The following is a 14053-nucleotide window of genomic DNA, read 5'->3' as shown; positions in this document are numbered from 1 at the left end:
TTCCAGAAATTTATCACCCTTTCTTAAAAAACCCATTCCAACTATATTTCCTGATCAGCTTGAGATGTGCATTGTTGTGAGTTAAACCAACCCCCACTGCTACACCACCTCAGGTGTTAGAGAGTATAAGGTCACCTGAACCAAATGAAGTACACTATACAGTGTATTATGATTTAATATCAACAAGTTGTGAAACAATGCTGGAAATTACAACTTCTTAATAACAAATAAATATAATTGTTACACCGATATACAAACAATAGTAGTATATAAATATCTTAAGGATCTGGCACCTGGCAAAGTAGACTGAAGAACTGTTATCATGAGTTGTCCAGGCTGCTGGCTGGGTATTACCTTCCTGAGAAAAGGGTGGGAATATTTAGGTCACTTCTTTTACCAAGGATTTTGTATAAGACAGGCAAATGCCTCAGAATGTGCAGACATTAAAAAAATTATCAAAAGATATATTTTTTAGAAGTTAAAGTTCATAGGTAATTTAGGAAAAAATGGTTTGGAAAAATATACAAGACGAAGAAATACTGATCATTAGGTGCAATATTTCATTGGCATTCAGGTAAGTGACATTTCCTTCATCAAAGAGCTATTAGACTTTAAGGGTATGTCTAGCTGTCATTTGTGGGTTTCAGTAGCAATTACTCAGGGTTGATTAGTTTCAACTTGAAAAACATTAGAGAAGGATTGTTGGTAGCTGTGAAAGATAAAAAATTAATCAAATTTTTGTGGAAAACCAGTCAACCCGCCAATGTCAGAATTACATAGCTGTAGACAAATGCATTCATGAAGGGATATAAGTGCATAATGTAAAAGAGATTCAGTGTGCAAGATGTTCCCCTTTTATTGTTAGTGGTATGTTCTTAGCAAAAACATTAAATTTTTAAAGTAGTGCCAGGAGCTTCTATTACCAAATCTGTGACAAAAAGCTATTCCCTGTAGCTGGACTGTTGCTGGTAAAGAAGTTATTCCATACCACATTTTCTTTTAAGGGGTGTAATGATGTGCTGGAAAGAAGATAACTAGGGATGAGCATTTCACATCCCATCAATAAAGTCTTCAATATGCGTAGTTCATATCATGGTTATGGGCATTGTGCTGAGCTTTGCTCAAGGAACTTCTTCTCACAGCAATTCATAGGAGAATTGTTGATACTGCTCTATTTATCTCATGAAATAGGCCTTCATTTTGGGGGGTTTTAAAGAAGTACTGTGGTTTAAATGAAAAGTTTAAATCAAAGTTCTGTAAATAAAAGTTCTTGCTCTCTCTCCTCCTTTCTCACACAGACACCCATGGTACAAGGGATTTTATTGTAAGGACACATTTTTGGTAGAGGTATTATTGTTAAAATTATAGTTACACATCTGCTTAATCAGTGTTCCTAAATTAGAACATGCCAAGAAATGAAGCAAGATGACAGTAATAGTTGATCTTTTTCAAATTCTTTGGAAAAACATAAAAAGAAACAAGCTGTCAAACTGCAAATGTCCTGGAGACCTGTTACATCTGTTTTACAAGGCAGTTGTACAACATTGCCAAAATTAAAGAGAAAATGGGTATTATTTCACTAGACTGGTAATCATCTAATCATCACACTGATGTATGTGGGTCTAAGATGAGTTGATCAGAATCTTTTTCCAGTACTTTGGCATTAATATACATCTGAAGATGGTATAAATTCATTGCAGAGCATGTCAACATGTATTAAATTAGTACAGCCTGTTAGTGAGACTGCCAGTGAATTAAGAAAAGAAGGATTTTAAAGTAAGAAAAAATGAGAGATTGAGAGGGAGAGAAAGAATGCAAGTGTCAGTCTGACATGGGGATCTTACTGCACTGATATTTGCTATGCTTTTTCATTTTATAGTCCATTAACATTATGAAGCGGACATTGCAGAAATATGGAAGCTATGAAAAATTTGAACAGGCCACTGGAGGCAGCTTGCTGACCAAAAGTCGTATCTGGAATCACGTCAGGAAGTACATGGTGAAAGAAGGTTGTCTTGGTGAGGTAAGTACTGCACTGGATCAGGAAAGAAACACTTGTGTAGACCTTAGACATTGGATGGACCCAAGAGACCATCTGGGAGGCCTTTCCTCCATAATCTCAAGAATATTCCTTACATCATACTTTTCCCATAGCTAAGCCCAGTCTAATGTCTGAACAATTGAAATGACACACATTCATTGTGAAGGCTTCAGTCGTCTCTCTGAGCCTGTTTCCTGGTTCATATATGCTTGTTCTTAAATTCTCTTCTTTTGGGAGTACCCAAGAACGACACCCTTCCTTCCCTCCTTTTTTCAGCTACTTAGAGACCAGCACATTTCCATTTATTCATCAGTTCTGCCATCTGTTCTCCTGTATCAAATTATTTACACCAAAGGAAAGAGTTAAGAAAAGGCCAAGAAAAATAAGCAGCAGCCCAAGAGAGTGATTTATAAGAAGCAACACAAATGAAAGTGACATAAGTGAATAAAAATGTCTGAAAGAACTTGTTGAGTTGGTTTAAGTGCTGTTTTTTCCTGGCTTTAACCATCTAATTTTTAGAGCCCTGTGAAAAAACCTTATTTTCTATATTCAGAATTTTAGAAGACCAGTTTGATGAAGTTACATGAAATTGCTTGGAAAAGTCAGATGAAATTGAATGTATAAAAAAGGAATTAATCCAAATAAAATCACCAGATGACAGAGTCAAAGACTTGGATGAGATCACTGGCAGTGAGCAAGAGGAGTCTGGAATCATGAGGAAAAAATTAATTTCCCAGAAACTAGGTTTAATTGGTAAACATAATATTATTAGGAGAAACTGCTAAACTCATCACACATTTTTGTGAGACTATGATTTGACAGTGATAACCAGACTTTACCTGGGTTTATAAGGGTGGGATTAATAAAATACAGTTTAGAGCAAGCAGAAAAGAATTCTATGTTTTGTCTTTTCCTGTGCTTTTATCTCCCTCTTCATTTTTGGCTTGGTTTGACTTCGTGGCAGCTGGACCCTACATCTTCATCCAGCAGCCCATGTCCTGCTTAATGAAATGCTTCACTTTTTCTGTGAAAATAGGGTTAATACATCATGCTTAGGATGGTCTAAAATATGAAAATACTCTCTCCAGCTGAAGAGGTGTTAATAAAGCTAAGTGGCACCTGTACTTTAAATCTAAACACTTTGGGATTTACCATTTTTTCCTGCCTCTTAAATGCAAGTTTTATGGGACTGATGGTTTGCTGTTGAGCTTGAAGCTGAGGGTGAGTTTTGAGTACAGGGAGGTGTTATATTCATGCCTCTGATCTCTGGGTCCTTTTATTTTTTTGATACTAAAATGTAATCTTTCTTTAAAGTAGTCTCCCTTGTACTCTTCTGAGCAGAACTGTTTCATTAGGCTTTACGTGAAGAGGGTAAGGTGCTTAGTCTTCAACAAAGAGTTTCACTTTTCCCTCTCAGTCATTTGTTTAAAAAGGCTTTTTTAAGTCAAATAATACAATATATCAATACACATTAGTTTCCTTCTCTGCCAGTTTTTGTTTTGATTACCAGTTTTCCAAGAGAGAACAGGAAAGCAAGAGCTATTCTGCTGTGTGGAACAAAACAATGCCAGTATTTCAATATTTCAAGTCTGCAACATGTAACAGGAGAAAAAGTACACAGTAGTTCCCCTTTTCATTGAAGTTGCTTTAGAATTACAACTGAAATGCATTCAGACAGCTAATTATATAGACCTAGTAAATTTACATGTTCTTATCTAGTATTTTTCAGTTCTCAGTAATACTAAGATAATGCAACACAGTTCAAAAACTGGTATTTTCTCTAATTTATTGTGCATGCAATTGCTCCCTGCCCTCTGAGTCTAGTCAGTGTTACCATACTATATTTTTCAGTCTGACTTTGGTCTACCTTCACCCTCACTCATCCCATAAAGTCTGAGCTTCTGTCAGCAGCCCAGGTGAGCAGGATAAACTCGTTCAGAAGGCTCTCTCAGGTGATCGCTGATCGCAAGACAGAGTTGTGGAGGGCAAGGGACCAAAGAGAAATGGAATAATGGAAGAGCCAGAGGAAAAAGCAGGATCAGGAGTGAGAAGAGAGCTCTTTCAGTTCTGCCTGAACTCTCTCCTCTCCAGATTGTGGTCCATCTCACAGAGGACCTGCTGTCGCGAGCCTCCATGACGGTGGTGAACGGCCGCCCCACTCTCACCATCAATGTCTCCACCGCTCGCGAGCACTGGCTGGAGGGCATGCTGAGACACGAGATTGGTATGAGCATCACACCCCTGCTGCAGGCACAGGGGAGTACTTGCATGCATTCTTACTTGTGGCAGTGGTGGGCCAGGCACTGGACTGGTACAGTAAGAGGGAACATCCCTATCCAAAGAGCCTGTGCTGGAGATGTGCTAAAGGGAAGAGAAACCTTCTCTTTCCCTAAAGGGAAGGAGAAACCTTTAGATGTGCTAAAAGGAAGGAGAAACCCTTTGAAAAGGATTCCTAGGGTTCATGACATTAGCATTTTAGGTCAGATCCAGAGCAAACTTTTGAAGTAGGTCTACCAGCCAGTCCCTCTTACAGCACTGAGGTTCCCATGCCAAAGGAATCTTGGAGCAGACAGAGAGTAATCCTTTCAGATGATGCTAGCCCAGAGGCTCTGCTCCAGGGCATACCTTCTGTGCTCTCATTGCTTAGGGACATTTTGCTCATTAGAGCAATTTTTTTTAATTACTCTAGAGTTAAAAAAAAAAAGGGAAATAAAAATAGTGTGACTGTTCAACCTCAGCTCCAGCCATGTCACTTTACAAACCTGTGTCTGTCACGCTGCACTGCTTGCAAATGTAGCATGCTTTAGGTATGAAGAATTTACCCAGTGATCCTTAAACTGGTGTAAAATTGCTGTGGTTTTGCATTACACAAGGTTGGCCCAGCCCTGTGGAAAATTTCTACAGATTTTTCAGTGCATCTGTTTCAACTAAGTACATAAAATATTGATAAACTTGACTAGTGCCTGAATAGTAACTGAAGAATAAGCCTTGCAATTGCCTAGAACCACTGTTACTCACATTTTAGGGGACATAGCATCTTCCAAGGCTGCAGTAGTGCTGTTTAATCACCTTCAGGAGGCAGCATTGCTGCCCTTTTACTTTAATATTCCTTCCTGCTGTTCTCTACAATGCCTAGCCTATGCTAGATACAATTCAGCTTGTAAGACTTCCGAAAATTCCTTTTCATAGATTTAGAAAGTCCTCCTGATAGTTGCATTACTTAAGCATTTTCAGGAATTTCACTTGCAGTCAGCAGGTGAATATTTACATGGTATATATATATATATCTCTGACAAAATTGTCTGGTTTAGGCAAAGCTAAAATCATTGCTTTTACCAGTGCCCAGTCCTACCAGCTCAGAGTTCTGAAATGGGTATCTCCTTATATATTTTATAACTTTTTGTTAATCATTGGATGCTACTGTTCTAAGTCCAGATTCCTTTAATTTTATTTTTTTTTCAGGAACTCATTATTTTCGGGGTTTCAACAACAACAGCCAGCCTTGGTGCAACCGCAATGGCCGTAGGAAACACGGGTTAAAGCCAATCAACCCCACAGAAGAGGGGCTAGCGAGCATTCACAGCGTCCTGTTCCGCAAAGACCCTTTCCTTTGGAGAGCTGCCCTGCTCTACTACACGGTGTACCAGGCCAGCCAAATGTCCTTCAGTCAGCTTTTCCAGGATGTGGGCAAATTTGTCAAGGACCCCAACACTAGGTGGGATTACTGCGTACGGGCCAAGAGAGGGTGGACTGACACCTCACAACCAGGTGAGTTCCCTGTTTGTCTTCTCTTGTTTTGTACTTCAGGGGCGTTTTCAGAACATGCACAGAGCTCCCTAATCATGTCACACAGTAAAACCTTTGCAAAAGGGAGAAATCAGACTCCACACTTTCTGAAATGGGGTCTCAGGAATTCTGCTATGGAAAACAAGGCTGAAAGTGCTCATGGGTGAGACCTTCAAGCTGAATCAGTAAAGGATTTTTTTATTTTTTGGTGGAAGTGGAACATAAATGCAAAACTTTGAAAAAATTCATACTCACAGTTTGACCTGCTTTCTACAGATGTAATGTTGCCTGTGGTTGTTCACAGGCCCTAACTTCTATGTTTGATTTCTTTTTCTGGCTAGTGGGTTTTGCCTTCTAGCTAGTTTTTGGAAAGGTGTTCAAAGTCAGGGATATAAATATCTAGTTTTTAAAAGGAAAATTGTTCTGCTCATAATGGCTTCTGAGAACATGCCTTGACCAAACACTGATAGAGTGCAATCTGTCTCCATTCCTTTCAGGCTGTTTCAATAAGGACCAGGTGTACTTGGATGGCATCCTCCGAATCCTGAGATACAGGGAGTCCATTGATTTCCATCTTCTGACAGCCCTTGGAAAGGTGATTGAACTCATTATTTCCCAAGGGTGCAGTTTTATCATTTCAGCAAGCCTGCCTGTAATGAACTATGTGTCATGGTGCTTTTACTTTGATCTAGAATTCTCTGCTCTGTACAGCACCTTCAATTACACTGTGCAAGTTGCAAGTATTTTGAGGTTCTAAAAATTTCTACCAGCTTGACCTCATTCTTCACTTATCAGATTAAGATTTTATGGTCATATTTCTCAGACTTTCCTACCTTTATGGGATACTACCTGACTTGCAGTACAACAGACTGCCTTGGCCAAACAAGACAGGTACTAAATGAGACAGTGGTCCTAGCAAAAAACAAAAGGAACCATTTGACATTAATGCACCCCCGTTCCACCACAAAGAGTATTTCATACCCATACACATAGAGTATTTCATACCTATACACAAAGAGTATTTCATCTCAAAGTTCTCTCACTGATGGCAGGTGTTTTTAAAAAATTAGGTTTCCCCCCCCCCAGAATTATGATATTTCTGCATTCACAGAATGTGAATGAATTTTAGGTACATTCTATCTGTCATGGCTTGTTTGTCCTCATCTCATCCTAAAAAGTGCAGAAATTTTGTCACGCTTTCCTTAAACCCAAGGATTGCTAAGCTTTCACAGTTCATTAAGCAGGATTCATACATAAACAGGGAGTCAAATTGACTTGAGCTTGAATTTAGAGCTGATATGCCAACATTTCTGCCTACTTAGCAATCAATGGGTGATAAAGGGAAGGCGCATATTATGATAGAAGGTTTTGGTCCACTTGAGTTTTCCCTTTACTGTCAGAATCATACTTATTGATAAGCAAGAGCTATTTAGGTAACTGAACCAAGTTAGGAAGCTTTGAAAATAAAATCACCCTGTCAAATAAGTCTGCAAGTTTCTCTCTGAAATTTCCTTGTGCTTTAAGCCTGCTTAACTCCACACAGCTTCTGCCTGCTAAACCACTGAACACACAGTTCCTTTACTGCTTTATGCCCATCTCTCTTCAAGGAGTCTGCAGGTTGTCAGGCCACTTGAAAAACAGACTAAGTAATTTCCCATAAAATTAGAGATTCCGCTATGATCCACATTGCACGGCACCCACATTAAGGGTCTACAAGCAATTTATTTCTAGCAGTATGATAATTTATAAGTGCTTGACTTAACAACTTTTAAAATCAAGGGATCTTAAAATGTGTTCTGAATGGTTTAGCTTCAGACATCTGCAATCAGCTGGAAATGTGTGTATCAGGACAGTGTCTGTTCTCAGCATCACAGATTAATTGAGGTCTGCAGAGATCTCAACACCATCTAGTCCAACTTTCCTGCTTAAGCAGTGTCAGCTAGAACAGTTTGCCCTGGATCATGTCCAGTTGGGCTTTGAATATCTCCACTGATGGTGATTCCATAACCCCTCTGGGTGGCCAGTGCCAGTGTTTTTCCACCCTCATTGTACAAAAGTTGTTTTTGTTCAGATGGAATTTTATGTATTTTAACTGGTGCCCACTGCCCCTTGCCCTGCCAGTGTGTGCTGGTGAGAAGAGCCCCATTCACATGTCTATACACAATGATGATTCCCATTGCTTTTCTCCAGGCTTAACAGTTCCAGCTCTCAGCCTTTCCTCACAGGAGGGATGCTTCAGTGCCTCAATCATCTTAGTGACCCTTCACTGGGCCCACTCCAATATATCTTCTCTTGAAAGAGAGAAGCATAAAACTTGCACTGGGATCTAGCCTAGTGATTTATCACCACTTTAAATGGGGGATTTACTTGGATTTTTTAGGGTGGAATGGGAGGATCAGGTTGTTCCAAAGGGAGTATTAAGCTTGGCTGGCACATTTTCCAGGTTCTGCCTTCCTGTTGCTTCTGACATTACTTACAGTGTAGAAGAGTGTGGTGTGGATACATGCAAGCTGTTGAACATACCTAGAAGTGACTAAGGGAAACAGTTGAAACCTGAGAAAATGTGCTTCTTTAAAACTTCACAGGGAAGAATCAAATACAGGAAGTACTGCAAAATATTCATGTGGTAATTGCATGCAAATATTGCCAAAGAGAAATAGAATGCAGGTATTGGGTGCACTTGAGTTTAGAATAACTACCAGATTTTGAAAAAGTAAAAGCAGCAAAATATCACCTACTGTTGTGTTTCCCAAGAGACACACAAGCACATTACAAAGAGCATAAGTAAGCTTGTTTTAGCCTCAGTCTTTTTTATCTAGTGCAATGACTAATAAAATGTGGTAAGGAAAACAACCTGTCTCCACCATAGGATGGGATTGTGGTTTTGATCTCCTCAGGATGTCAACTTTGGTAATTTTTTAGCAATTGCAAGGACTGAGGAAATGCATCTCATTCAAACCATATCTCAGATTATAGATACATGTTTCTTGTTTGCAGCAGTAGCAGAAACCTCTGGACATAAATATGAGGGGAGAAGGATCCTTTTTCTTTCTTTAGGCAGGAAAAGAGGTAGAATTTAATTGCATGTGGTGCTGTGTCTCCAGACTGAGAGATGGTATGGTTTTGTGGAGCTCCTCTCTATCCACTTCTAAGTTAATTAGGTGTAATGCCACACAATCTTCAAACAGCAGTATCTTAGTGACTTGAATAAGCCTGGGCATGGGTGTCTGTTTGTTTTCTTAATTGGGTGCATCTTGTTCTTGCAACTAGGAAAGCACACTTGTGTACTCAGATGCAAATTGATTCTCCTTGTGGGCTTTGTTCCAATTATCATTGCTGAGATATGCAGCTGTCCCTGTGGATCAGGTTTAGCAGTCTGGATTGCACTGTCCTGTCTTTGCAGGAAGCCCTTCCCTGCCCCTTGCACACTGGTGAATCCTTCATGTACACTTTAATTGCTGCTGAGTAGAAACCATCACCTGCCAAGAGGGCAGCCTGCTTCCAGGGCAATCAGACCCTGCAGGGCTCAGCTCCTTAGGGGAAACATGGGGCAAAAAGGTTGGAAGGAGCAGGCTGCACTCAAACCACCTGGCACAAAGCTCATGTGAAGCACAGCAAGGCTGGGGGCTTTGCCAGAGCATATGCTGCTGTCTGCAGGGTGCCTAGAACACACAGCTTGGAGACAAAGCGACAACCACACAGATTTCATCACACTGGACAGCTGCCCAAGGAATCCTGCTCTCTGCTTCCATGGCAGCTTGTGCCCAGCCAAAGCAGTCATCCTTCCTGGACTATCATGCACAGCATCTTGAGCTACTGTGATTAGAAGTCCTAGCTTTTAGAATCATAAGACTATGAAGATAGAAATGTCCATTTTCCTTAGGGAAAAAAGCTACCAGACCCTCTAATAGCTGCAAAATGAGAGTTCAGCACCAATACCCAGAAGGATCTGATGCCATGAGGCAAACCCAGTCTGCACTCACAATTGAAAGTGGTAAACAAAAAAACTAAAATTAGGATGCTTAGGTATTGTTCATGCTGTAGTTAGTTACTAGAGATACATTTTAATTTAGCTTTGCATAAGCGCATTTACTCACGAAAATGAAACAGCAGAGTTCAGGTCAGCTGGCACCATGCATTTCCCAAACTCCTTCCTGTGCCATGCCTGTGCTGCCCTTCCTTTCTAGTTCCTTAGTCTTTTGCGCAGTGTTTTTTCCATTCTCATGTAAATCTTTCTGCCTCATTTAGAAGACATTCCAGGACTCACATGTGCTCCATCCTTTCCCTCTCTATTCCTGCAGCTGCTGTAGATGATTCTCATTCACATTCCTACAAGTCTGTTCACTGATTGAATAAAAACAGAATCAGGAATTTTGAAGGCATTTGCTAAATTTACACTTCTTTTGCATCTTCCACTGAAGCACACAAGTTGCTCATGTTTTCAAACGCTTCTCCAAGGTTTTAAATTCTCCTGCTCTGAAATATTTTCTCATTTACAAGAGAGAATTTATAGCAGCAGCAGCAGAGAGGCAATGGGGCTGAACTGCTAAATTGACCTGTGTCTTTCCTTACAGATCTCCTATGAGGACGTGGATCGCCTGAAAGGATTGGCTGTGATTGAGAACATGAGGGTGCCACACTTTTTGCAAGACCATGCCCGGTACATGGAACACTTGAAAAAGATCATGGAAGTCAATGAGCTGACTGATGAGGAGCTTCAGGATCTCATAAATTAACAGTATTGGACATCCATTCACTTACTGTGTGAGGATGTGGAACTGGACTTCCCAGAGCTTGCAAAAAGGGACTTATGAGGAATGGGAGGGAAGAGTGGCCAGAATATGTGGAATTCAGAAAAAGCCCCTTTATGTCCTTTTGCATTGTGATTGTATACTGATTATTTTTTAAAGGGATTGTGCATTTTTGTAAAATTTGGTTTAGAAATTCCTCTGCAGTGATCTGTCCAACCATCTACTCTGTTTTGTATGCTTGGTATAGTGCTCAGTGCTGTCTCTTGTAATATATTGCCTTTTCCCTCCCAGGTTTAGAGGTGGAGGAAAGGAGACAGAGGAGAAATTCCCCCTTAGTTCACTTTTGTTTGCCTTATCTTTGGTCATAGCTGTCACGGTTCATAGCAATAGAACTGCTGTAGATTATGCTGCATTGCTGTCTGCATAACTCTCCCATTTAGTCATCACTGCAATGAAAACAGAAAGTTTAAAAACAGTGCACAGAAGCAGGTCTTTGTGCCACGGGATTGAAGTCTGTAACATTACAAAATGTTTCAGGGTTTGTTTTTTAGTGAGAGGATTAGCATTTAAGAAAAGAGAGAAAAGGGAGGTAGTGCTGTTTTAATGATTGTAAACGGGTAGCAAAGCTTTCCCCTTCATTCTCTCAGAAAGTTACACTGTTCTACATCTTTATATGTATAGTACATGTTTCAGGAAGCTGAATTCTGGGAAGGGCCTCCCTCCTTTGAGGACAAGCATAGCATGTGTAGGAAATTCAGCATGGCAGTGTTTTGGAAGGAGGATCGAGCAAAACTGTGATTTCATGACCTATGGTTCTAAATAAATTAGGAACACAGGGCCACAGTCCAGCACAATAGGTAACACTCACTTCTTCTCTGGATCACCTGAGCCTACAGAGGACCAGGTCACATTTTTGAGCAGTGCCCCCACACTACAGTAGCTTGAGCTTGCAGAACTCGTTTCAGAAACAAGATGTGACTGGGGGAGAGAAGACAACTCTCAAGTGCCCTATTCCTGTGTTCCAACAGAAGTGCTGCACCACTCTGGAGCAACTTTACCTCTGTTTTAACTGCTGGTGCTATATCCAGGACCAAGGAGAGAAAGCTCCTTGCAGCAAAGAGCTTTCTCTAGTCACATGATTAATAACTTAGATGATGTTAGTAAGTCCAGGAGGACTTACTACATAAGCTACATTTTCTGCATGGGGAGTATTATGGAGTTGGTGAGGCAAAGTATTCTGACAAAGGGTTTTGTTTTAGTAGACAGAATTTTACAAGGGCTCCTCTGAGCTCCTGGGAAGCAGCTGTGATCAGAGAGGCTGGGCAGAAACTGGTGGGAGCCTTGGACTGGGCTTCTGCCCTTTCTTATCCTGCTGCTTTTGCCCACTGGTAACAGGCCTGGCATGGGATAAGGTGAGTAGATGGAGCCAAGGTTTCCTCCACACCACATTTGCATGGACCTGAACCACAGTGTCCCTCCCCTCTTATCTATTCTTTAATGTAACAAATGCAATAACTCTCCCACCTTGTTTTGTACCAGGACATAACCAGACATTACAGTAAAATCTTGAGAACATGTTTCCTGATCCATAGGAAAATCTGTGAGGAAAAGGTGACAGCTGGCTTAGAGGTCTGAAGGTTTATGAATAATCCCATAAAAGCAGCTGCCTTTCAGATACTATTGCAGATTGTTTGCAGTGGCTGGCTGACTGCTGCAAAAAAGAAAATGCATTCAACAAGCATAAATTTACTAAATTTAGTTGTTTTCAAGGCAGGGACTGAGAACTGCTTGCAGCAGCCTTAATTTTGTGTTGTCAGTATTGTTGAGGAGCTGAAAGCCATTCAGCCTCTGTATGCAGTTTTCTCTCCTTTCCTCTTTCAGGCTGTCTAGTTTGATCACTGGTGACTTGGCCTGCCCAGCTCTGTTTTAGAGCTGTGCAGAGCAGACACAGAGCAGCAGCCTGACAGGAGCCATTTGCAGTCAGTCCTGCACGTGTGCTCCAGGTTTTGGCTCCTTTGCCAGAAACAGCAAGAAAGTCACACATGACTGAAGTCAAGCCAAGGATTACAGTCAAAAGCTGTCTTTGGAGCAGTAAACTGGGCAGAGATCATTTGAGCTACACTGTGGAAAAATCTGGCTCACTTTGCTGACCCTGGGGTATCAAAAGGGACAGTCCTTTAAGAAAGGAACAATTCTGAACTGATTTTATGCTGACAGGAGAGATCCCTGCCTTTCTCCCATGACTTTTACATAAGCAAAGCGGTTTTCCTCCTCCCACAGAAGTAGCATCTTACAATCAAAGTGCACGTGCATAATGTGTCCTCAAAACCAGGAGGTTGTGCTAGTCACGCTTTTGCCACAAAATGCCATGCCTGCAGGCCTGACGCTTTTACACTCTGTAGCCCTAAGCACTACCACAGGCCTTTTTGCTTTACTTGAAGACCTGCAGCACCTTTTTTGCAAAGCAGTAGGTGCCATTAAACTTCCATTCTTCATTATTCTAGAAATAGACTTGCCTGGTGCAAAGTTTGGAGTCTGGAAGTGGTCAGCATCAATATGTAGCAATAGGTGAAGCTGTCAGCTTCTGGTTTTGGCATTGTGTCATTCCTCCTTTGTAAAAGTGTGTCAAATTTTGAAGTGTAGCTTTTTTAAATTTTCCTGAATTTTTGTTCTTCACTGTGAAGAGGCTGGTTACTGAGTTGTGATTCTGAAGTTCTGTGATGGAGTGTGTGGACAGCAGTGAGCTCATGTCACTGCACAGTTTCATGGTGTCAGTGCTGTGTTGGCAGCCTTTTCTGGCTGTCTGCCTTGGTTGCTTTGGTGTGTATCTATGTCTTGCTATGTTATTCCTATACAGAAACCTGGCTGGCATTGGAAAAGCCTCCCCGTTTCACGAGACCAATTTTGAAAGGCGTTTTATACAACTTTTACAAATAAAGACAAAATACTGACAGAGATGACAGTACTGGTGTTACATCATGTTGTGTCAGAGGGTTGCTCTCTCCAATGGTCTCGGCTCTGCAGGAACTTGGACATCCTGTGTTGTGTGTGGAAGAGGTGCCTTTCTGACTCTTTTTCAAAAACATCACTTAGGGTTGGAGTCATGAAGGGTGTGTTGAACTCTTACACTGGGTATGGCTCTCCCTGCTCAGTCAGAAGGCCTGGCTGCTCATGAGGAAATAATCCTCGTATTTTCTAGGATATGGTCTGAGGCAGCGTTGGAGCCTCTTTGCTGCAATGCAATTCTCAGCACCATCCATGTGGGAAATGGCAACTCCAAATGTTCCATTTTAACACTTTGATCCACCTCCAAAACCCCCCCTCACCCGCTGCTTCTTTCCAGTGCTCTCCATCCCCTCTCACATTATAAAATGTGCTTACTTATCTCCAGGGAGTCCCATCATCTCCTTACGGCTCAGCTCCTTATGTGTAAGTAAGGGTAACATTCAAGGGTTGTGGTTTATTTTTAAAGGAA

The 14053-nt window shown here is 41.1% G+C and overlaps 1 protein-coding gene across 1 annotated transcript in view; it reads left to right on the top strand.

The window, feature by feature from the left end:
* Positions 1-13535, top strand: part of KIAA0895 (KIAA0895 ortholog) — a 28005-nt gene extending 14470 nt beyond the window's left edge. The window contains exons 3-7 of the mRNA XM_030944035.1: positions 1880-2023; positions 4133-4265; positions 5504-5809; positions 6325-6422; positions 10402-13535. Of these exons, the coding sequence (XP_030799895.1) occupies positions 1880-2023; positions 4133-4265; positions 5504-5809; positions 6325-6422; positions 10402-10563 (843 nt within the window). The 3' untranslated portion in view covers positions 10564-13535. The remainder of the gene's footprint in view (positions 1-1879; positions 2024-4132; positions 4266-5503; positions 5810-6324; positions 6423-10401) is intronic.
* Positions 13536-14053: the final 518 nt, after the last annotated feature.

This window comes from Camarhynchus parvulus, chromosome 2 (genome assembly GCF_901933205.1).
Source record: "Camarhynchus parvulus chromosome 2, STF_HiC, whole genome shotgun sequence".
NCBI lineage: Eukaryota > Metazoa > Chordata > Aves > Passeriformes > Thraupidae > Camarhynchus > Camarhynchus parvulus.
Note: the sequence above shows the minus strand (reverse complement) of the source record. Positions and strands in the feature narration are given on the sequence as shown.